This window comes from Chamaea fasciata, unplaced genomic scaffold (assembly GCF_029207755.1).
Source record: "Chamaea fasciata isolate MVZ Bird 193981 ecotype frontalis unplaced genomic scaffold, bChaFas1.0.hap1 SCAF_30, whole genome shotgun sequence".
NCBI classification, from domain to species: domain Eukaryota; kingdom Metazoa; phylum Chordata; class Aves; order Passeriformes; family Sylviidae; genus Chamaea; species Chamaea fasciata.
In genome coordinates, this window is record NW_027094115.1 from 545417 (window position 1) to 567509 (window position 22093).

Consider the following 22093-nt stretch of genomic DNA (forward strand, 5'->3'; position numbering starts at 1 on the left):
TTCCTGCTGCTCCGGGATGCGCGGAGGCAATCAGGCACAGGGATCTGGGAAGATGGAAGTGGTCAAAGCTGCTGGAAATCCCATCTTGGGAGTGGGATGGAAGTGGTCAAAGGTGCTGGAATTCCATCTGGGAGTGGTGATGGCAGCCAGGAGACCGAGCTCCTCCATGGTAACACCAGGACATTCCCCAGCCAGGAAAAGGGATGAAGTGCCCAGACACCCCTAAACACTGCTGGGATGGAAAGCAGGGCCACATGCAGGGATCCTCAGCCCTGAAACGCTGGAAGAGGGATCCCAAAGGAGGTTGGGCCCTCTTCCCTCCCCAGGCAGACACGAGTACCAGGAAGCATCACTGAGCTCGTGCGGAGGTCAGAGTGGTCAGCAAGGTTCGATTTTAAACTGTAGGAAAGATTTATCTGCTCCTGGAAGCTGTGCTGAGACTGAACAGCCCGGAACAAGGGACAAAACAGGGCATGGGTTAAACTGGGCAAGTCCCAAAAGCACTTGAAGAGGTTTCCACACCTCAGTGTTGCAGCAAGTCACGAGGAACCTCCCGGGGAGGTCGTTCAAGCCGTGGATTAGAGTAAACAACTGCTTTAGTGTTGGCTCCTGTCTCTGAGCTCCCAGCTGGCTTCTCCCCACACCTGGAGCCCCGGCCAGCCCCATGCCAGGCACTGAGGTTCCAGGGGTTCCCGCTGAGGGCAGGGATCCGATTCCACCGCAGGAGAGGGAGGGGAGGGATCATGCTACATGGTAGAAATCATCTGCTACAGGAGGAGAAAACCGATTCCCTAGGCCTAAAGGAGGGTGGGTGGTTCCTGTGAAGGGACAAGGCAAGAGGCTTTATCGGAGATCCATCACCACCACGTCTCTCTCCACTATGGACACGTGATTGCAGGTCTGGAAGAGAGGAGAAGAGGGGACAGGGGGTTATTCAGATGTTCCCACAGCTCAGGTGAGTCTCCTCTACCTCCTGGCACAATCTGCAGACAGTGCTTTCCCAGAACAGCCCTTGGATCACCCCAACTGCTGGCCCTGCCCAATGCCACATAGCGACCATGGCAGGCCCCAAAGACAAATCCCCCCTTCAAACGGTCCTGGGCTGCTGCCTCACCCTGCTCCTGCAGCCAGGAGCTCTGCATCACATTCCCAACACCTGGAAAATCTTGGGAAGCTCCTGCATCTCCACTCTGGGAACTGGAGAGCAGCCCCTGGCAGGCTGAGCCTCCCGGTCACAGCCCAGCACCTCAAGGTGGATTTAATTCAAGAGCAGCGTCCAGCACACCAACTCCCCTCCCCACAGTACTCACCGTGAAGAGAGGGGGGTCTTTGGGGTGTGGGTGGAACCCCTTCTGCCGGCAGGACGAGATCTCCTCCAGGCCATGCTCCGTCAGCTTGAAAAACCCTGTCCTGAAGCAGAGGAACAGCAGCTCAGCAGCTCGAGCCTCTGCAGGCCCAGCCACATCCCCTGGGGCTGCTCATCTCGAGCAGGAGCAGAGATTGAGGCTAAGGGACACCCCAATTCCAGGGAAACTCCTCTCCCCAGCTCTGAACCTCCTGTCAGGGGTGGGCAACCCCTGCCCGGACAGTCCCTGGAAACAGCTCACAGGAGCTGTCCGCTCACACGTGTGACATTCCATCCCCAGGCCGGGAATCTGAGAGAGGAAGGGTGTGGCTGACAGGCCAGGCAGTGGGAAAAGCCTCCCCAGCCCACACTCCTGGAATCCGTTCTCACTCCTGGAATCCATACTCACTCCTGGTATTTGGGAGAGCACACGATGGCGATGGACTCTGGCAGCATCATCTGGTAGGAGCAGTGGGTGTGCAGGTCCACGCTGGACAGGAAAGCTGTCTGGGTGGGGTGAGTCTGCAACAGGGACACGGGGACAGCAGTTACAGCAGGCTGGGAAAATCCTCCCAAAGGATCTGCCAAGGGAATCCTGTGGCAGAGGAGACAGCTCAGCTCCTTGCAGGGCACAGGGGACACACCTGGGGTGTAATTCCTGGAATTGTGGAATGGTTTGGGTTGGAGGGATCTCAAACCCCATCCAGGGCCACCCCAGCCATGGGTAGGGACACCTTCCACTGTCCCATCCAACCTGGCCTTGGATACTTCCAGGGATCCAGGGGCAGCCACAGCTTCTCTGGGAATGCCATCCCAGCCCCTCTCCACCCTCACAGGGTAGAATTCCTTCCCCATATCCCACCTAACCCTGCCTCTGGCAGTGGGAAGCCATTCCCCCTTGTCCTATCACACCCCCTGCTCTTGTCCTAAGTCCCTTCCAGCTCTCTTGTAGCCCCTTTTTTTTGTCCTAAGGATTGTCCTAAAATGTGTGCTCCTCTTTTCCATTTGGAGTTACCTACAAAAGGAGCTCTACATTCCTGCCATGAAAAACCACACCTTGAAGCCACAACAATGTCCTTGAAGGGCACTTGTGCCTTGCAGGCCACTTCACACATTTCTCAAGTGCAGCTCCCGGGGCTCAGCACATCCCATGGTGCCACAGCACTCTAGGATATCACATTCCATGGAGGATATCACATTCCACGGAGGGCTGTCCAACCCCTGACAGGCACCACCTCACCTCAACTCCTGCTGATAGCTCTTGCTCCTTTTGCTGCTTGGGTTTTTTGTTTTTTTTTGTTCCAAGACCAGCAGGAGGGTCAAAGGAATTCCAGAGGGTGCCCGAATGTGGCAGAGCTGTCACTGCAGAGGTGGCCCTGGAGCAGCCACCCTGCGTGGACCAGGCACTCAGAGCAACAGCATTTCCTTGCCCAAGCCCTCGGGCAGCTGCTGCTTTCGAGAGATTACTCAGCTTTGCTTGGCACGGATCCGACTGCCAAAGGCTCCGTGGGGACAGCGAGCAGCCAGGGAGGAGCCTGCAGCTGGCACAGCTCACAGCAGAGCAGCACAGGGCTGCACAGGGACACAGCATGGGAGATGTGTCCCTCTAGGAGAGGAGCTTGGGGTGCCCCCACAGAGCCACCAGAGTCAGCTTTTAGCTGGAGGAAACGTGAGCTTCATGTCCGAGATCCCGCTTCCAGAGAATCCCAGAATGGGTTGGGAGGGACCTAAAGCCCATCCAGTGCCACCCCTGCCATGGTGGGGACACCTTCCACCATCCCAGGCTGCTCCAGGCCCCATCTAAGCTGGCCTTGGACACTCCCAGGGATCCAGGGGCAGTCACAGCTTCTCTGGGCACCCTGTGCCAGGGCCTCCTCACCCTTGCAGGGAAGAATTTCTTCCCAATATCTCATGTAAACCTTTCCTCCCTCCCTTTCAAAGGGCTTCCTGCTTTAGGAAGGGACCCAAACATTAACCAGGCCTGGATTTCTCCATCAGAGGAGTGAACAAGACTGTACCAGAGAGAGAAACCCAAGCAGAGGCAGAAACCCAAGCAGAGGCTGCTGGCCATTTCCTGCCATCTCCTCCACCAGCCCTTCCCCTTGGGTCTGGGGGCCAGGGAAGTGCCAGGGGAAGGAGACTCACGTGGATCCAGCCCAGGGTGACGAGGCCGTGCTGGTCCTGGATGACAAAGAGCTCCTCCTCGTTCTCTGTGGTGCAGGAGTCGGGGCCTCCCAGCTGTTTGGGGACGATGACGTGGGTGATGGTGAACTCGTTCCTCATCTGCAAGGCAGTGGCAGCACAGGAGGCTGTAACCCCCCCAGACATGAGGGAATTTCCTAAGCCTTGGAACAAGCCCATGGATGCATCTACCACCCATCTGCAGGTGCAGCTCCAAATTATTGCCAAAGGAGTTGCAGGATTTTCTTCCCGTTTCATTCCCCCTGCTGTGCACAGCACCCACGAGAGCTCAGAGAAGTCCTGGACACCCCCCAAACCAAGCTCTCCACTCTAAAGGGAGAGTGCCTCATCCCTAAACCATCCCCAGTGTCTGGAAGCAGCTGAACTGCAGGAAGTTGCTACATCAAACAACTTCATTTCAAAGCAAACTTCTGGGAGTGACTCAGGGCAGATGGGCTGGAGCTGCCAACAAAACCTGGGCACGCAAAGTCTGGGGGAGAACAGTGTCCTGTCAGCCTTTGTCTGAGTGAGGGCCACCAGCTGGGACACCCAAAGGACAAGTGCCCGGAGCTGCCAGCCACCAGGAATGTCACCAGTGGGAGAGAAGAGGCTGAATGGGGACTGAGGCTGGCACCTCCCTCAGGGTGAGGAAACCCGAACCTGAAAATGAGGAAAGGGAGAGGCACGTCATCCCTACGGAAGCCTTACACCACACTGAAGAATTCCAGGACAAAAATCAGGTCCTTGAGTCACTTCCAAAGCCATGGCACTGTGACAAACAGCTCCTGTGCCACTTTTGGGGTCTTCATTGGCGTTGCTTCCTTACCAGCTTCCCGCAGAGGATCCCGCAGGTCTCCACACCCCGCACCGTGTTGGCATCAGCCAGCTGCAGGAACTTGTGGCACAGCTCCCTGGGGACAATGACCTGGCGAAGGACATCCACACCTGCATCTGTGGGGGGGAAGGGAGCACAGTGAGCAGAGTCAGGAATGCTGGAGAAATGGTCCCTCAGGGCAGGATCTGAAGGGGTGAAAAGGAGAAAATCCACCTGGGAAGATAAAGGCCCCTTCCAGTGGCGGGCTCAGGGAAATGTGTCACTGTGACACTTGATAACGGACGGGCACCACCGCTCTCACAGCAGGGAAAGGGAGATGGAGAGGGGGAGGATCCTCTAGCAGGGGGTCAAAAGGAGTGTTTTGTTAGCAAAAATGAAACCACAGACCCTCAGGAAATGTTATTTAAAGCAGGACGTGTCACTGGGCAAGACTCAGCCATTGGACATGTATGAAATAATATTTTGGAACAATATTTAGTGGAATTTGGTCAGGAGGAGGATTAAATCAGCCCAGCCAGGAGCTAAACCCCAATCTCCAGCAAGTATTTGGATCAAGGGAAGGCAAACAGGCTGCAGACCCTTGAACAGCAGAGAGACGGGGCTGGAAAAGCAGGGAGGGCTCATTCCCAAGGCAACTGAGCTCTCCCCAGCCCTGTGAGCATTCACTGGACAACACTCAGTGACTGAGGAGAGCAAACCCCCCGGAGGGATGAAGCCACGATCAGGTAATTCCAAGAGCCTCCCAGAGAAATTGTCTGTGTTTGGCTCAGCCCCAGTAGGGGAGAAGGGATGCTCCAAGAGGTACTAACTGTTCTCCGTGCTCCCCAAAGCACTGGGCTTCAAAGATCTGTCCACAACAGGAGGTTTGGACGGGACAGTCCCCGCTGATGGACTTGCTGGGTGAACTGGAGAGACTGGAACCTTTGGGATTAAAGCTGTTGGGGGTTTTTCCACGCCAGGGATGAGGGGTCCATCCATAGACTCTGGCTCCGGCTTTCCAAATTCCTGCACTATCCTAAGGCGTTCCTTCTCCAGCTCCTGCCGCCGGATCATCTCCTCGAAGGCATGGAACTGCTCCTGCTCTGCCTGCTGCTGCTTCATCAGGGCTACCCGAGTCTTCTCCTCCTCCAGTTGCTGCTGCAAAGCCAAAGTGTGTGCAAATTACTCTTCTTCCTCCTGTTGCAAGGAGGAACACGCCTAAGGACAGGAGCAGAGAGGGGGACACCAGCCCGGGGCAGAACACGAAGCCTCTGCAGACGCCCAGCCATTCCCAGGTTATTCCCAGAAGGTCTGCAAAAGGCCACCAGCAAACAGCATTTTCTGCAAGGAAACTTCAGCTTGCAGAGCACAGATCCGGAGGCAGCTGGACCAAGGGCGGGAAGACCACGGCTTTACCCTCCCTCTTCCATGGAATTACAATCCCAGGTTGATTTCCCTGTGTCCTGTCTCTAAAGTCACACTCATCCGGAGCCAAACTGACTGCAGAGGTGCCAGAGGTGTCTGCTTTGCCCACACAACCCCAGATCCTTGCCCACACTGAGTTTCTGGACCGTAGGACCTGGATGTGGTGCTGGGACAGAGAGAACAAACCAAGCAAACAGCCCCAGCTTAGGCTGGCTCAGGATGCACGGGGAGAAGAGCCAGGGACACCTCTGACAGAGTCACCCACAGTGACAGCAGGGGACGAGCCTGGAAAAAGTTAGGGACACCCAGATTGGACATTCCCGAGCACCCAGGGAGCCCTGGAGCTTCTAAACCCTGAGAGGCTGAGGGGCTCCTGGGGAGCACAGGCCTCCAGTCTCCTGTCACTCACCTCCTGCTCCTTGTATTTAGCATAGTCCTTGGCGTACCTCTTTAGCAGCTCCTCCTTGAGCTCTTCGGCTCGGGGAAAGGCTACTTCCTTCAGTTTCTGGGGGAGGAAACACTGCATCAGCGTGCCCCAAGGCAAGGAAAATGAAACCCGAGCAACTCAAGAGTCCAAAAAGCACCACCAAAATCACTGGACAAGAGCTCAGGCAGTGCTGTTCTTTCCTCTTCTGGTCAGCACTGAGCAGAGGAGCTCCAGCTTCTTGCGGCTGTGAGGAATCTCCAAGGATTCCCTGGAAAGTCACCGCTTTGGACATCCGGCCACCACACATGGTCTTTAAAAAGCAGGGAGTTGAACAGGGAAGAAAGGACACCCCAGTGCTCAACAGGAGGTCAACTAGACACCACAGCCAGTCCAGCACAAGTGCAATGGGGTAAGAACCCCTCAAACTGTAACTCAGAGAATCGTGGAATCGTTTAGGTTGGAAAACACCTCCAAGATCATAAAGTTCAACCATTCCCCCAGTGCTGCCATGTCCACCACTAATCCATGTCCCCAGGTGTTTTGAAACACGTCCAGAGATGGTGGAAGCCTGTGCCAGGACTGGACAATGCTTTTAGGGAAGGAATTTTTCCAGTATCCACCTTAAGCCTCCCCTGGTGAAATGTGAGGCTGTTTCCCTTTATCCTGTCCCTGTTCACTGGGAGCAGAGCTCAACCCCCCCCGGCTGTCCCCTCTTGCCAGGGAGTTGTGCAGAGCCAGAAGGTCCCCTCTAAGCCTCCTTTTCTCCCTCTGAGCCCTTTTCTCAGCTCCCTCAGCCACTCCTGGGGCTCCAGGCCCTTCCCCAGCTCCATTCCCATCTCTGGACATACTCCAGCCCTGCAATGGATTTCCTGGAGCGAGGAGCCCAGAACTGAACTCCCAAGGGGTCAGAACTGCCTGGCCAAGCCAAGGCTTCTCAGCATTTGTGTGGATCACTCATCCCAGAGCCACAGAAGGCCAAGGTCGATGACACTAACCACATTGCCATTCCAGACCTGGCGCTGTCCCCACTTACTTTGACTGTCTCCCTTTTCTCAGGAATGACGGCGCTTTTGTAATCGCGGTGCTGCGGCAGCTTCTCGATGAAGAGCCTGGAAAAACGGGACAGAAACTGCAGTTCAGGACAGTCGGGGGTGTTTTGGGGGATCCCTGTGCTCCCTCTCAGGGCAGTCTGTCTGTCTGCAGGAACCCTCCATCCCACAACAGCCCCTGGAGCTCCGCACAGCGCTCAGATCTCACTCAATCCCAAGGGAGTGCCTCACACAGGTTTTCCTTCCACCTGGCCTCTGGAGGTGATCCTGGGGATAAACACATTTGTTTTGAAAAGAACCATTAATAACCTGCTCTAAACCACCAAAGGCACAGAGGTGACTCAGGAAGGTGTTTAGGCAGCTGCCCACACCTGAGAGCATCCCAGAATTCCACCTGAGCTCAAGGACTCAGCTGACTCAGAGCTCCCTGCCCTTCTGCACAGAGGGACAGAGAGCTCGTGCAGGAGGGGAACTTAACTCACACCTTGGGCAGGGAAAACTTGCAGGTGAGCTAAAAGCAAGTTCCCAACAGCCCCAGCTACTGCAGCCTGAGCACCCCAGGTATTCCAGGCAGGAGGGAATATTCCGGGCTGGCTTTGAGGAGGGGAATCAAGACTGAGCTCAGCATCATCCCACTCAGCTTCCACTATCCCAGGCTGCTCCCAGCCCCGTCCAGCCTGGCCTTGGACACTTCCAGGGATCCAGGGGCAGCCACAGCTGCTCTGGGCACCCTGTGCCAGAGCCTCCCCACGCTCCCAGGGAAGAATTTCTTTCTAACATCCAATCTAAATTCCCCCTTGTCATGTCAATGCCCAGGTAAAAAAGTCCCTCTTCTCTTTTTTAGAATCCTCCTTTAAGTGCTGGAAGGCGACAACGAGATCCTTCCACGGAGTTCTACAGGCACTAAAACAAGGAGAAAATCTCACAAACAAGGGGCAGTTCACTCTGGCTCAGCTCTCTGAGGCTCCCCAGGCTTGAGACATCTTGAGTTCATCTGTGACCACGTCCCCAGCACTGACAGAGTGCTCAGGGTGAGCTTAGCCAGGCCCTTCTCTCCTGCAAGCGGAGCTTTGCTGGCTCTGGGCATCCACAAAGCTTTGGGGACAAGCCAAAATCCCTGCCCTCCTTCCTGCTTCAGCACCCACAGGAGGATGTTTCAGCTCCTCTGGAGAGCAGCCTCCTGCCCAGGCACAGGGAATAAGGGAATAAACCAACCAAGCAAAGCCAAGCAGGAAAAACTCGGGGGGCACAGAAACTCTGAGAAACCTCTGTGCGTGCAGTAAACAAACCCAGCTGCTCCAAGCCCTCAGGGACGAGGAAGGACTTTTTGTCTCCCTGAATGCTCCTGGTGAGGCTGCAGGATCAGCAGAGCCAGGGCACAGCCTGGAGCCCTGGAGAGGCCGTGGCTCCCTCCCAAAGCCCCAGCGAGGTCCCCGCTCCCAGCTGGGGGTGTGAAGTAGGTCACTGTGCCGAGGAGACACAACAAGGCCCCCGAGCGCTGCCAGCAGCTTGTAGATTCAAATGGAAGGGATTAATTAGGAAAGATTAAGAGCAGATGCTGGCCTGGGCAGGATGGAAAAACCAGCAGAGACAGCTGGATTTCCACAAGTCAGGAAGCAGGGAAAAAAGTGGGCAGGAGGATGAGAGGAGAAACTCTGGGGCAGGAGCAGCAGTGGCAGGTGGGGATGCGGCAGAGGAAGGGCTGGAACAGCTCATGTTTCCTATGGACAGCCCTGCTGATGCCTGGCAAGACCAAAACCTCCCACAGCCAGGAGCTTTGGGCTGGTTCAAACCTCTGCCTGCTCCCGAGCCCAGTGGAGCAGCAGCTGTTTGGCACTGAGCAGCCACAGCCAGGACTATTTTTAAGCCCAGCTCTGGTACTCAGGCCAAGCTGGTGGCTCTGGAGGCCCTTGTGACACCCCCATGAGTCCCTGGAGCTGATCCAAGCAAATCGAGGAGCCTCAACATTACAAAAAATTGTGTCTTATTACTTTTTTCCTTCTTATTTGGCTTTTTATATTACCAAAATAACTCGAGTGTTCCTTCTGGTGATTCAAGAAAAACACCCGTTCGGATCAAGGCAGGAGAAGCTGCTCAGGACCACGGGCAAGGAAAGAACTTGCAAGGTGACAAAACACGTGTTAAAAATCCTGGAGGATAGTTACAGAGTCATGGGATGGCTGGGATGGGAAGGGACCTCAAAGCACATCCCATCCCACCCCTGCCGCGGCAGGGACACCTCCCACTATCCCAGGGGGATCCAACCTGGCCTTGGACACTTGAGGGATCCAGGGGCAGCCACAGCTTCTCTGGGAGTTCCATCCCAGCCCCTCCCCACCCTCACAGGGAAGAAATCCTTCCCAATATTCCATCCATCCCTGCCCTCTGTCAGTTTAACACCATTCCCCCTTGGCTGGGCACTCCCTGCCTGTGTAAAAAGTCCCTCTCCCTCCTTTTTAGAATTCCTCTTTAGGTAGCAGAAGGGACCCTCAGGTCTCCCCGGGGCCTTCTGTTCTCCAGGCTGAACACCTCCAGCTCCCCCAGCCTGGCCCCATTCCTAAAAAAGGGAGAGCAGAGCGAATCCATGCGAGGCTCCAGTGAATTGCCAGTGCCTCCTCCTGCTCTCTGGACGAGGACATCTAGAAAACATCCAACCTACTGCTCGAGCTCCAGCTTCCCATCTTCACTGGCAGAAATGATGGCGGCATTGAGCTCCTGTCTTTGGTCAACCCTGGGCAGGAGCTCACATTCGTCAGCACTGGAGAAGTCCCACCAGGGGGAAGGTTTTCCTTCAGCCCAGCAGCCAGGCTGGAAACGCCTGAATCATTTGAAAGCTGCTGAGAACACAACCCAGCACCTCTGGCTGCTACAATGAAACAGCCTCCAGTTCATTTGTTTAGTTAAAAAGTTTCTCCTTCGGCCTCAGCTGCGTAACAGGCCTGGAACCTTTCCCAAAGGTTTTACACTTCCCAGCTCCCCGTGCAGCCTCCCAGGCCCTCGCCACCATGCCCATAAAAGCTCAGGAAGTGTGAGGCGGGGAGGAAAGCTAATCAGAGAAAAATGTGTCGGGTTTTAAGGGGCAGCAACCCTGCACACAGGGGCAGGGAGGGAGAATGCCCAGAGATGCCAACCCTATTTGGGGTGCGTGGGGAGAGTGGGCACAGCACAGACCACACACCAGGGGCACTGGGTGGAAGCAGGAGGGACAGATTTAGGGAAAAAACCCCACAGGATCAGGACAGTGCGCCGTCGAGATCAGAGTTTTCATCCCTTTAAACACTCACAGGAACACAGATGTGTTTGAGGGGGCTGGGTTACGTTCCTGAGGTGGAAAAATAATTCCCCGAGTGGTCCCTGGTCTCAGAGGAGGAACTCCCTGCTGTGCAAGGCTGTAGTAACCTCAGAGGAAAACAGGCTTCTTCCTCTGAAGGTGGATTAGTAGAGACACCACAACCTAGCCTCGATCCTTCCAGGTAGATACCAGATACAAAATTCCCTCACCACGGATCCCTGCCCAGCCCGAGGATGTCACAGCCAACCTATAGAAAAAACTGAGGCCAATTGAGGTGATGAAACACCGGCAAACTTTGACCTACAGGTTGATAAAACAACCTCTGCTGCTGACAGGAGTCTCCAGAGGGAAAGAGTGATCCAAGATCAGCCTGGTTCCCAAAGGAATTTCATTCCCATAGTACCAATACCCCAAAGAGGTGTCAGAGGATGCTGCCAGACTCTTTCCACTGGTGCCCAGTGACAGGACAAGGAGTGAGGGCCATAAACTAAACCACAAGAAGTTCAACCTCAACAGGAGGAAGAAATTATTTCTATGGAGGGTGGCAGAGCCCTGGAACAGCTGGAGTCTCCCTCTCTGGAGCCATTCCAAACTCACCTCGATGTGTCCCTGTGTCTCCTGCTCCAGGTGACCCTGCCTGGGCAGGGGGGTTGGACCGGATGATCTCCAAGCCAAACTTTTCTGGGATTATGGACTCTGGAAACTTTCACAAGCGAGCTGTATCTGTGGCTTTGTGCTTCACACCTTTCCCCCACATCCCCTGGCCAATCCCACCAGCTGTGGGACCCTAATCCCTCAGGAGCAGAGCTCTGGCCAGAGCGCGGAGCTGTGGAGCTCTCCCATCTCACCAAGACCTTGCAGCGCCCGGAGACGCTCCGGACCCCCGTCCCCAAGGCCGTGCAGGCGCCGCCCTTACGTGATGTACTTGTTGTAGAGGATGAAGGCGTGCTCCAGGTTGCCCTCCTCGCAGTACACGGTGGCCATGCGCAGCATCTCCACGCCCGAGCGGAAGTAGCGGCGCGGCGGGATGTCCTCGCTGACCTCCACGCTGCTCCCGGCCTGGATCAGGCGCCGCACGCGCTCCTCGGGCGCCAGGCCGGCGCCGCCGGGGCCGGGCATGGTCACACACATGGGCCGCGCTCGGGCTCTGCGGGACACAGGGAGGCAGGGCCGTCACAGCCCGCGGGGAACGGAGTCACGGAACCATAGGAACCACGGAATCACGAGGTTGGAAAAGACCTTAAAGATCACTGAGTCCAGCCCAGGCCTGAACACCACCTCAGCTAAACCATCCTGCCCCAACAGGCTCCATCCCAGATCCATCCTGCCCCAACAGGCTCCATCCCGAATCCATCCTGCCCCAACAGGCTCCATCCCAGATCCATCCTGCCCCAACAGGATCCATCCCGAATCCATCCTGCCCCAACAGGCTCCATCCCAGATCCATCCTGACCCAACAGGATCCCCCCAAACCCATCCTGCCCCAACAGGCTCCATCCCAGATCCATCCTGACCCAACAGGATCCCCCCAAACCCATCCTGCCCCAACAGGCTCCATCCCAGATCCATCCTGACCCAACAGGATCCCCCCAAACCCATCCTGCCCCAACAGGCTCCATCCCAGATCCATCCTGCCCCAACAGGATCCCCCCAAACCCATCCTGCCCCAACAGGCTCCATCCCAGATCCATCCTGCCCCAACAGGATCCATCCCAGATCCATCCTGCCCCAACAGGCTCCATCCCAAATCCATCCTGACCCAACAGGATCCCCCCCAGATCCATCCTGACCCAACAGGATCCCCCCAAATCCATCCTGACCCAACAGGCTCCATCCCAGATCCATCCTGACCCAACAGGATCCATCCCAGATCCATCCTGACCCAACAGGATCCCCCCCAGATCCATCCTGACCCAACAGGATCCCCCCAAATCCATCCTGCCCCAACAGGCTCCATCCCAGATCCATCCTGCCCCAACAGGCTCCATCCCAGATCCATCCTGACCCAACAGGATCCATCCCAGATCCATCCTGACTCAACAGGCTCCATCCCAGATCCATCCTGACCCAACAGGATCCCCCCAAATCCATCCTGACCCAACAGGCTCCATCCCAGATCCATCCTGACCCAACAGGCTCCATCCCAGATCCATCCTGACCATACAGAACCCCCCCAGACCCAAAAGGATCCTCTCAGATCCATCCTGACCCAACAGGCTCCATCCCTAATCCCTCTCTGCCTGTGCTGTGGGAGGCACTCCCATCACCTCAGGAATGCACCACGACCTGATCCATGTGGGAATCACCACAGACAGGAGCTGGTGGATTCCAAGTGGAGGAAGCACCAGGGCTGAGGGGCAGGGAGCCCAGAAATTCTCCACAAGGCTCCTCCTCCTCCACCAAAAGCAGTTTTTCCTTGGAAAAGCCACGCTGAGCCAAAGGAAGGGTTAAGCCCCCTGTGAAACCACACTCATTTCCTAAAACATGTAAAAATGTCCTCACCCTTGTGGGGCTGGGATTTTGTGGACACTTTTCCATAACTGTCCCTGAAAGCCTTCCAATAAAAATCCACTTTTGTATTCCCTTCTCACTAAAAGCCATCTTGAGTTTCGTTTCCAAATTGAAAAAAAAAGACAGCAATTGCTCTGGCCACCCAGGTCGGACCTACTAGAACACCTCAGCTGCCACACGCAGCATCAGGAATCCTTGAGACACTTCCCTAAGGGAGGGAAAGGGCCCCAGCAGACCGTGGGAGAGGAGGGGAGCCCCTCCTGGGGTTACCCCAGAGCAGGAGCTTCTTTTTGAGGGCAGGCAGGCAGTGTTCCCCAGCCCACACCCTGCAGGAGCCTCCTGTCCTGGGAGATTCAGCTCTGCCGGAGGCTCCTGTGCCAAACCCCTTTGGGATGTGGCAGCCACAGCTCGGGGGGGCTTCAGCTCCGCTGGGGGTGGGGGTTCAGCTGCTCCCCCAAGCCAGAACTTTTCCTCAAATTAATCCCTGCCAGGTCTCACAGTCCTGAGAAGACACCCACCCACCCCCAGAGCACCCCTCAAAATAAAGTGCCCAAATCACTCCCCCCAAGCTGCACGCCCAAACTCCAGACCCTCCCCAGCTCACCAGGAGAGAGGCTGACCCCTCCACTACATCAGAGCCCTCGGCAAGTCCCGCAGCCCTTGTCCTAAAAGGGAGAGCAGGGAAGACCCCCCGCACTGACCGTGCCCCCCAAAAGCCCCCCCAGATCTTGCCCTGTAAAACGAGAAAAGCACCCTCCGAGCCAAAGCCCCCGCCCCTCACAACAGCGCCAGGGGAGCCCCGAAAGGAATCCCCCTGTCCTAAGGGGAAAGGTGGCACGGTCAGAGCCGCCTGCCCGGATCCCCTGCCCTGAGGGGAAACATCTCCCAGCCCCAAGCAGATCCCTCTTCCTCAAGCGAGGTTCCCACAGCCCCACCCGCCCCCCGCGATGGGATTCTCCTTCCTAAAGTGAGTATCCCGCAGCCGGAACACTCCGGAGCGTGTGTTCATCAAGGGAAGATTCCAGAGACCCCCTAACCGCTCCCCCACACGGGACCCTCCGGCCCCGCCGCTCCCAACCGGAGCCCTCCTGGCGCGGTCTCTCAGGAGAGGTCGGGACGGCCCAGCACCGCGGTCCTGGTGCCTCAAGCCGCCCCCGATGCTCAGAGAGACCCCCCAGCAGAGGTCGGGACCCTCCATCCCGCAGAGCCCTCCCCATCCCCGGCCCGGCCCTCACCTGTCGCGCGGGGCCGCCGTTCCCCCTCAGCACTTCCGGGTTCTTCCCCACCCGCCGCAGCACCGCCCCGCCTCTCTTCCCGCAGCCAATCAGAAGCCGTCTCAGCATCCGGGTACGTAACACACACTACCTACTTCCGCCCGGGTGCGCTGCCGATCCGTTCCCTTGGCGGAACGTCGTACGTCATGACGTCATCGCGCCAGGCCTTAAAGGAGCCGCTGCCCCGCTCCGGCCCAGCCCAAACCCGGCCGTTCTCACCCCAAAACTGGGCGAGCCCCGCCCGACCCCCCCGCGGCGCGGATCCTGCACGGGCCCCTCAGGGGAAATGACTGCTCCACAGCCAGGCTGCAGTTTGCACACCGTGGAAAATTTACTTTAGCAAAAGTGGGGAAAAAAGGAGGAAAAAAAAAAAATCTTCCGTTTTCAGGCCAAATCCTGTTTCTCGTTATGTGTTGAGGAAATAAACAAAAGTTCGTTTTCCTGAAAGTTCTAGGGATGCCTGAGGATGTTCCTTTAGAATTATTCCAGCTCTGCTTGACTCTGTTTTATTTTTATCCCCCGCATCCCTCACGGATCAGACTCTGCACAGCATCAGATTAAAAAATTCCTTGTAAAAAGCATCGGCGCTGGAGCAAGCAAGAGAAAACAGATTTAAAAAATAGCCCTGTTCAGCTGGCCCACACCTGGCCTGGCAGTTCCTGGTTGAGCCACAGCTGCTCCCTCCAGCCCTGCGAGGGTTTTTCCTCGTGGAAAACATTCCCAGTGCTGTCAGGACATTTCCTGCTCCGTCAGTTCATGTTTCCTGCGCCGGTGTTTCCTGGCAAGGGAGGGCTCCTGGGGCAGCCAGGCCTGGGGGCTCTGGGGAGGGAACAGCTCCTTGTGCTTCTTCTTGGGGGCTGGTGAAAGCCAACAGTTCCTGGGGGCCAAACTGCAGGGCTGCCTCTGCTCCAGATCATTCTGCTGCCTCTGCTGCTTCTGCTCCAGGTGATTCCGCTTCTCCAGCTGCCTTTGCTCCACATGATTCTGCCTTTGCTCCACATGATTCTGCTCCAGATGTTTCAGCTTCTTCTGCTGCTTCTGCTCCAGTTTCTTCTGCTGCTTCCTCTCCAGTTTCTTCTGCTGCCTCCGCTCCAGTTTCTTCTGCTCCAGCTGCTGCTGCTGCCTCTGCTCCAGCTTCTCAAATTGCCTCTGCTCCAGCTGCCCCTGCTCCAGCTTCTTCACCTGCCTCTGCTCCAGCTTCTTCTGCTCCAGCTTCTTCAACTGCTTCTGCTCCAGCTTCTTCTGCTCCAGCTGCCTCTGCCCCAGGGCTCCGTGCCTGTGTCCCAGCTCCTGGGGCTGGCCCTGAGCCATAGGGTCAGGCCGCCGCTTCTTCTTGGCGCTGCTGGGGTTCCTGCCAGGAAATTTGGGAGTCAGCACCCAAAAGAGGGCTGGTTGTGAATGCCCTCGGCCCCTCTGGGTGCACCCAGAGCCTTTCCCTGCAGCCCAAAGGATAAGAGCACCCAGAGAGGTTCACTCCTGATTTCTGGCAGGAGGTTTTCATCGGGGAGCATTTTCTGCATCCCTGAGGAAGGAGGGGAAGGAGCTTGTGTCAAAGCTGGCACCGGCTCCCAAATGTGTCCTGGAGATGTTTTGGGAGCTTCCTCACAGCCAGGTGCTGCCACAGGTCATATCCCAGCTGAGGGAAGCTCTTCCCTGCATCCCCTGTTCCAGCAGAAGCCCAGGAAGAGCGGCAGAGCCCCCACCTCACTCTCAGGGAAGAGCTGCCTCACTCGACACTCCATTCCCTGCAAACTCCCAGTTGGAGAATGCTCCAGACCCAGCGGGACCCAGCTGCCACCCTGCCAGGATGTCATCTCATCCCTACAGGCACAGGAACGGCATTCCCAGGCACAGCTTTGCACAACAGCTTCACTGTTGGAATTTTGGCTCTGAACAACTTTCAGAGACGGTTTTTTTTTTTCCCACCCTCCCAGAGCTGGAAAAGCCCTGGGTGAGCTGCAGCTTGTAAAAATCCAGCTGGAATTGTTGCCAAAGGGAGGAGCAGCTCCCCAAGCCTGCTCAGCTCAGGGCACAGCCAGGGGAAGGGGCAAACACCTACCTGGGCACTGCCAGGGGGGCTTGGCTTGGGTGGTGCTTCACCAGCTGCTTTTGGGGCTTGGCTGGGGCACTGCCTTTTTTCCTGAAGACATCCGAGCCCAAATTCTTCAGTTCGCAGCTGCTTTTGAAGGGAATTTTAAAGAGAATTCCATATATTTTCACTGGAAAAACTGAGGTTTTCCCTCACTGAATGATCACAGCAGCTCTTTCACACCTGATCCCCGCCCTTCCAGAAAAGGGGGCCTGGGGGTTTTCCCCCCCAGTTCCAACCCCAGAATAGTTTGGGTTGGAAAGGACCTTAAATCCCATCCAGTCCCACTCCTGCCACGGGCAGGGACACCTTCCCCTATCCCAGACTGCTCCAACCTGACCTTTTTCCGACCTGGAAAGTTCCAGGGATGGAGCCGTCAGCTTTTCTGGGAATTCCACCCCAGCCCATCACCACCCTCACAGGTGGTTATCCCACCTAACCCCTCCCTCTGTGAGTTTTAAACCATTTCCCCCTTGCCCTGAGTGTCCCTGTGTGTTCTCCCAGCTCCCACCTCCCCCTCCTGGAGCCATCCTGAGGTTCAGGACCTTCTCCAGCAGCTCTCCTCACTCCTGGAACACCCAGACTCACTTTTTCATGGCTCTCTTCTGCAGATCCTGGATGTAGTTGGTTCTCTCTATGGGATGCCCTCGAGACTTGTTGAACACTGGGGAGAGACAGAATTACCCCAACACAAGTCACTCTCCGAGCAATTGAAACCCTCCTGAAGGGTTTTAACCCCTTCCCCAAGCACAGTTCCCTCCCTGGAGCCAGCCCAAACCCCCCTGAACATTCCCCATCCCAGCAGGATACTCACACTCTATGGCAGCATTTGGCTCCATGCCTTCAACATCAATCAGGTACCTGCACGGAGCAGCAAGACATCTCTAATTACACGATTAATTATGAAAACGCTGACGGGTTGGTGACGATTGAAACAGAAAAAATAAAAAAAGGACTGAGGAGGTTTAAACCTTTTATTTGTGTGCCAGAACACAAGAATAGCATTTCCTGCTGAATTTCGGGATGCAAAACGCCCCCTAACAAAAGCTGTAAATCCTTGCAAGCCTGGGATCACACAAATCACTTCACTTTTGTTTCCTCCTGGAAATGCCATCACTGAAGCCCATCTGAGCAAGGGGAACTCACCTACAGACCAAGTAGCCAGTCCTGTTCAAGCCATGCGTGCAGTGCACCCCGATGAGTTTATCTGTAACACACACAGGGGATGTTCAGCAGCAATTCCTCCCAAAGCTCCCCAGAACGAGCACATCTGTATCGACCCTCCATCAGTGACACCAACACAATGAACAGATATAACCACACCCATCGCCGTAGTTATGTCTAATTAGCCCTCAGTTAATCAACTCGTTAATTCTGGCAGCTCATCTGCACAATCCCAGAGCTCAAACACAATGAAAGCTCAAATCATCACAGAATCCTGCAATGGGTTAGGGTGGAAAGGACCTTAAAGCCCATCCAGTGCCACGCCTGCCGTGGGCAGGGACACCTTCCACTATCCCAGGCTGCTCCAAGCCCTGTCCAACCTGGTCTGGATTATCAGAGACAACGTGAATTCCTTCACCACGAAAAACCCAATTTCTTGTCTTGACATTCCCACATCAAGAGAAGGAAAATGAATCTCTGCTGATTCATCCCAGGAGAAGAGTCAGGGACATCCATACTCACCGTTGTCTTTGTTGTGCGTCAGAAACCTTTTGACAACGTATTTGAACCTCAAAATGGTTTTTCTGTTTGGGATTTCGTGTCCCATGGTCAGGATCTTTGAGTAGCGCAGTGTGGGGGGCAGTTCCTACAGCAAAAAAAAAAACCCAATAATTTCCAGAAAAAGCACAAGGATTCTGATTAATTAAAGAATCACAGGTAACAAGCCAGAAAGAGATGGGTTTTCCTGCCAAGCCCTGAAGAGCAGCTACACCATTTTAGATAAGAAAAGTTCTGTTTCACTTCCTGGACAAAATACCAATATTCTGGCTTATTTCTCCTGCCTTTGCTCTTTATTCTCCCTGGAGAGGATGAAACACAAACAGAACCTGGAACACCTTTCCCACGACTGCCCACACAGCCAACGCCGTCTGCAACCAGCTCTTCCCTCAGGAGAGCCCACAAACCTCACCCCAACGGCATCCCCAAATTTGGGCCGGTTCAAAGAGGATCTGAGGGCTGGAGACTTGAGCAGAAACACCCCCTGGCCTGCAAGGCTTCACCTCAGACCCTGCCAGAGGATTCCAGGCCCTCCCAGTCTCCCAGGCTGCTGGTTTTGAGGACAACCCCCCAGACTGTGAGCGCTGACCTCGCGTCCGTAGTAGCGCGTGGTGTACGTCAGGTCAATGATCAGCCCCAGCTCCTCCTTCCGCTCCTCCACCTTCCTGATGAGATCATGAGGGGAAAATCTCTCTTCTGGCAGGAGGTTCTGATCAAAACTCTGCAGGAAACGATGTTTTAAAGCAGTTATTAAAACCCGGGTGCGTTGTGATGGGTGGGAAGAGGCTCCTGCTCTGGAGTGTTCTGGAGATCAGGGAGAACAGCTCAGGCAAGGAGCAAAGGCTGAAGCAGAAAAACACAGTCTGATCACTGAATCCTGGGACGGTTTGGGCTGAAAAGGACATTAGAACTCGTCCAGTTCTATGGACAGGGCCGTGCTCAGGACCTCAGAGCTTTGGGACTGCTCAGCTGCGAGTTCCCAGGGGGGAGTGACAACATGAATGGTGGCAAAGCCCCACAGTGACAGAAACACCCAGACACTGCAGATTTCCTGTGGAAGCTGTAAACCGGGGATTCGGCTCAAACATATGGAATCACACAATCACCGAGGATGGAAACGCCCTTTAACACCATCAAGCCCCAGCTGTGCCCAATGCCCACCTTGTCCCCAGCCCAGAGCACTGAGTGCCACATCCAGGCCTTCCCTGGACACCTCCAGGTGTGGGGACTCCAAACCTCCCCGGGCAGTTCCAAAGTGTGACTGCCCTTCCCAGGAAGAAATTCCTCCAGCTGTCCAGCCTGAGCCTCCCCTGGCACAGCTCGGGGCTGTTTTCTCTCTTCCTGTCCCTCTTCCCTGGGAGCAGAGCCCAGCCCCAGCTGCTGCCACACTGACCCCTCACAGCCCCCACTCCCAAAATCCAGCTGACACTCAGGAATTCCTTCAAGGAATCGCCACCGAGCCATAGCCAGCCCAAACCGCCCCAGCACCCCGCTGGTCCCTCACCTTCTTCAGGGGCACCTTGAAGGCGATGAAGCGCGTGCCGGGCATCCTGCAGCCCAGCGGGATGTAGTCAGTCCACCTGCATCCACGGGGGTGTGAAACCGGGGCAGAGATCCCCAGCCCGGGCCCCCCAAACACACCCAGACCCGGGAACACAATTCCCCCCGGCTTGGGAACCAGCAATTGACCAGGACCGAGGACCCTCAACCTCCCACCGGCATGAGACCCTCACAGTCCCCCATATCCAGGGACCCTCCAAGCACCCGCCGACCCACGGTCCGTCAAACGCCCTGTCCTGGGAATCCCTCCATCTCTGTCGGCTCCAGGGACCCTCAATCCCCCTCAGTCCTGCGGACCCTCAAACCCCTCAAGCCCGGAGCCCTCAAACCTACCCCGGCCCGGGAACCACAGCCCCGGTTTGGGGATCCTCAAACCTCCACCGGGCCCGGGACTCCCAAATCCCGCCTGCCTCACGGACCCTCAACACCCACCCGGGCCAGAGATCTTCAAGCTTCCCCAGGCCCGGGGACCTTCAAACCCTGTAGCCCCAGGGACTCTAGTTCCCCATCCCACGACACCCAAGTGATGGTGCCACGCGGCTCCGCCGCTGCCAGGCCCCGGCCGGGTCCTGAGTCCCTCATCAGCCGGGAGCCCCCCGGCCGGGAGGGGCGGCGGGGCCGCAGTCGGGGCCGCGCTCAGGCCGCGCTCACCGCTCCGGGACGCGTGAGGCCCCTCTGCCCACCATGATGGCGACGTCGCCGCTCCCGCGCGTGACGTCACTTCCGCGCCCGCCGCAAGGGCCCGCCGTGCCACACGAGGCCACTCCCCCATGTGACTGGCCACGCCCACCACCGAGAGGCCACGCCTCCCGCGCGGCGCCCTGGGGCTCTCGCGCCGCGTAGCGGTGATAGGCGGTACAGCAACCCCCGAGCGGCACCGCCACCGGCTCCGCCGAACCGGCACCGAACCAGCGCCACTGCCCCGGCACAGAACTGACGTCACTGCACCGGCACCGAACCAGCGCCACTGCCCCGGCACAGAACTGACGTCACTGCACCGGCACCGAACCAGCGCCACTGCCCCGGCACAGAACTGACGTCACTGCACCGGCACCGAACCAGCGCCACTGCCCCGGCACAGAACTGACGTCACTGCACCGGCACCGAACCAGCGCCACAGCCCCGGCACAGAACTGACGTCACTGCACCGGCACCGAACCAGCGCCACTGCCCCGGCACAGAACTGACGTCACTGCACCGGCACCGAACCAGCACCAGTATCACTGCCCCAGCACCAAACCAGCATCAACGCTCCAGTACCAGCATCAGCACGACCACCCCAGCATCAACATCACTGCCACAGTACTGAACCAGCATCATTGCTCCAGTGCGAGTGTCTCTGTGCTGGTACCGGTGCCACTGTCCCAGTCACTATCACAGCATCCTGGCCTGGCATCCCCAGCCTGTGCCAGTACTGGTACCAGAATCCCTGATTTGGTCCTGGTATCCCCAGTACTGACATCCCTTATCAATGCTGGTACACCCAGAATCAGCATCCCCAACCCCATCCTGGCATCAACATCCCTGGAACCAGCATCCCTACCCCATTCCCACAAGTATCCCACGAGTACCACCTTGAAGGGCCACCCCACGGGCTCCCCATCATGGCCACGTTGTATGGTTCAAACACAGCTGGGAGCAGCAGTTGTCCCTCGGGTCAAAAAGAGAGAGGACAAAACCAACCCCAAAACATCCCCAAACCATCCCCTCCCACACCTGGGGCAGGGTGGGGTAGCACACACACGTGGCAGGGTCACTGGTGACGCTCCATCCCTTCCCCTTGGACACGAAAATCACCTCCACCGCCAAAAATATCATGGTTGGGAAGGAAGATTGCAGGCCCTGCAAAATATCGTGGAAATGGGGAATCATCCTGGGAAATCATGGTGGGAGTGGGAAATGATTGTGGGGATGGGAAATCATCATGGACATGGAAGTGATGGGGGGATGGGAGATCTTCGTGAGGATGGGAAATCCACGTTGGAGTTAGGAAATCACCGTGGGAACGGGAAATCGAGGTTGCGGTTGGGAAATCATCGTGCGAATGGGAAATCATGGTGGGAAATCATCCCTGGCATCCCTGTCACTGCCCCAGCACCAGTGTGAGTAGCCGGGGCTCCCTGGCCGTGCACAGACACATTCACACAGAGATGAGCCGTGCTGAAAATCCCAGGCTTTCCTGGCCCGGGCAATTTTGTCCCAGGATGGGACGAGCCGAGCCGGGACAGGATTTTCCTGTCCCCAACATCCCATTCCCAAGCCGGTGGTGGGAAACAGCCTGGAAAAAAGCTGCCGGCACCTCCAGCTGGGCGGAAAGCCCCTTTTCCAGAGGGAGGGGAACTACCCGGATTAGCATCAACGCCGGGGAGACGGGGGCGTGGACAGGCTGCGGTGGGGAAGGGCC

At 56.6% G+C, this 22093-nt stretch overlaps 2 protein-coding genes across 6 annotated transcripts; both read right to left on the bottom strand.

Annotated features, from left to right (window-relative positions):
• Positions 1-375: 375 nt before the first annotated feature.
• Positions 376-14387, bottom strand: STAMBP (STAM binding protein). Of its 4 annotated transcripts, none has more exons than XM_066206405.1 (10): positions 14288-14387; positions 11450-11684; positions 7226-7301; positions 6175-6270; positions 5171-5498; positions 4353-4477; positions 3491-3628; positions 1755-1867; positions 1311-1410; positions 376-900 (listed from the first exon to the last, which is right to left on the bottom strand). In XM_066206405.1, the coding sequence occupies exons 1-10, from the start codon at positions 14385-14387 to the stop codon at positions 844-846; spliced, it is 1368 nt and encodes a 455-aa protein (XP_066062502.1). In that variant the 3' UTR covers positions 376-843. The 4 variants fall into 4 exon arrangements, with proteins under 4 accessions (XP_066062502.1, XP_066062501.1, XP_066062499.1 ...); XM_066206404.1 differs by having other exon boundaries at positions 5171-5495; positions 11450-11680; positions 14280-14356; XM_066206402.1 differs by having other exon boundaries at positions 11450-11680; positions 14280-14356.
• Positions 14388-14625: 238 nt separating this feature from the next.
• DUSP11 (dual specificity phosphatase 11) lies at positions 14626-20404 on the bottom strand. 2 transcript variants are annotated; one of them, XM_066206401.1, is made up of 9 exons: positions 20341-20404; positions 19634-19709; positions 18719-18850; positions 18094-18217; positions 17554-17614; positions 17222-17268; positions 16996-17071; positions 16378-16494; positions 14626-15669 (listed from the first exon to the last, which is right to left on the bottom strand). In XM_066206401.1, the coding sequence occupies exons 1-9, from the start codon at positions 20373-20375 to the stop codon at positions 15048-15050; spliced, it is 1290 nt and encodes a 429-aa protein (XP_066062498.1). In that variant the 5' UTR covers positions 20376-20404; the 3' UTR covers positions 14626-15047. The 2 variants fall into 2 exon arrangements, with proteins under 2 accessions (XP_066062498.1, XP_066062497.1); XM_066206400.1 differs by having other exon boundaries at positions 16378-16497.
• Between the last annotated feature and the right edge of the window lie 1689 nt (positions 20405-22093).

Coding starts and splice junctions, on each gene's coding strand:
- DUSP11 (XM_066206400.1), bottom strand. CDS start 20,375: ATGGTGGGCAGAGGGGCCTCACGCGTCCCGGAGCG. Junction 19,710..20,340: donor GCCTCACGCGTCCCGGAGCG/GTGAGCGCGGCC, acceptor CCGTGGATGCAG/GTGGACTGACTACATCCCGC. Junction 15,670..16,377: donor GCCCCCCTGGCAGTGCCCAG/GTAGGTGTTTGC, acceptor ATTTCCTGGCAG/GAACCCCAGCAGCGCCAAGA.
- STAMBP (XM_066206405.1), bottom strand. CDS start 14,387: ATGCTGAGACGGCTTCTGATTGGCTGCGGGAAGAGAGGCGGGGCGGTG. Junction 7,302..11,449: donor CTCTACAACAAGTACATCAC/GTAAGGGCGGCG, acceptor CCGTTTTTCCAG/GCTCTTCATCGAGAAGCTGC. Junction 3,629..4,352: donor GGATCCTCTGCGGGAAGCTG/GTAAGGAAGCAA, acceptor ACTGCCTTGCAG/ATGAGGAACGAGTTCACCAT.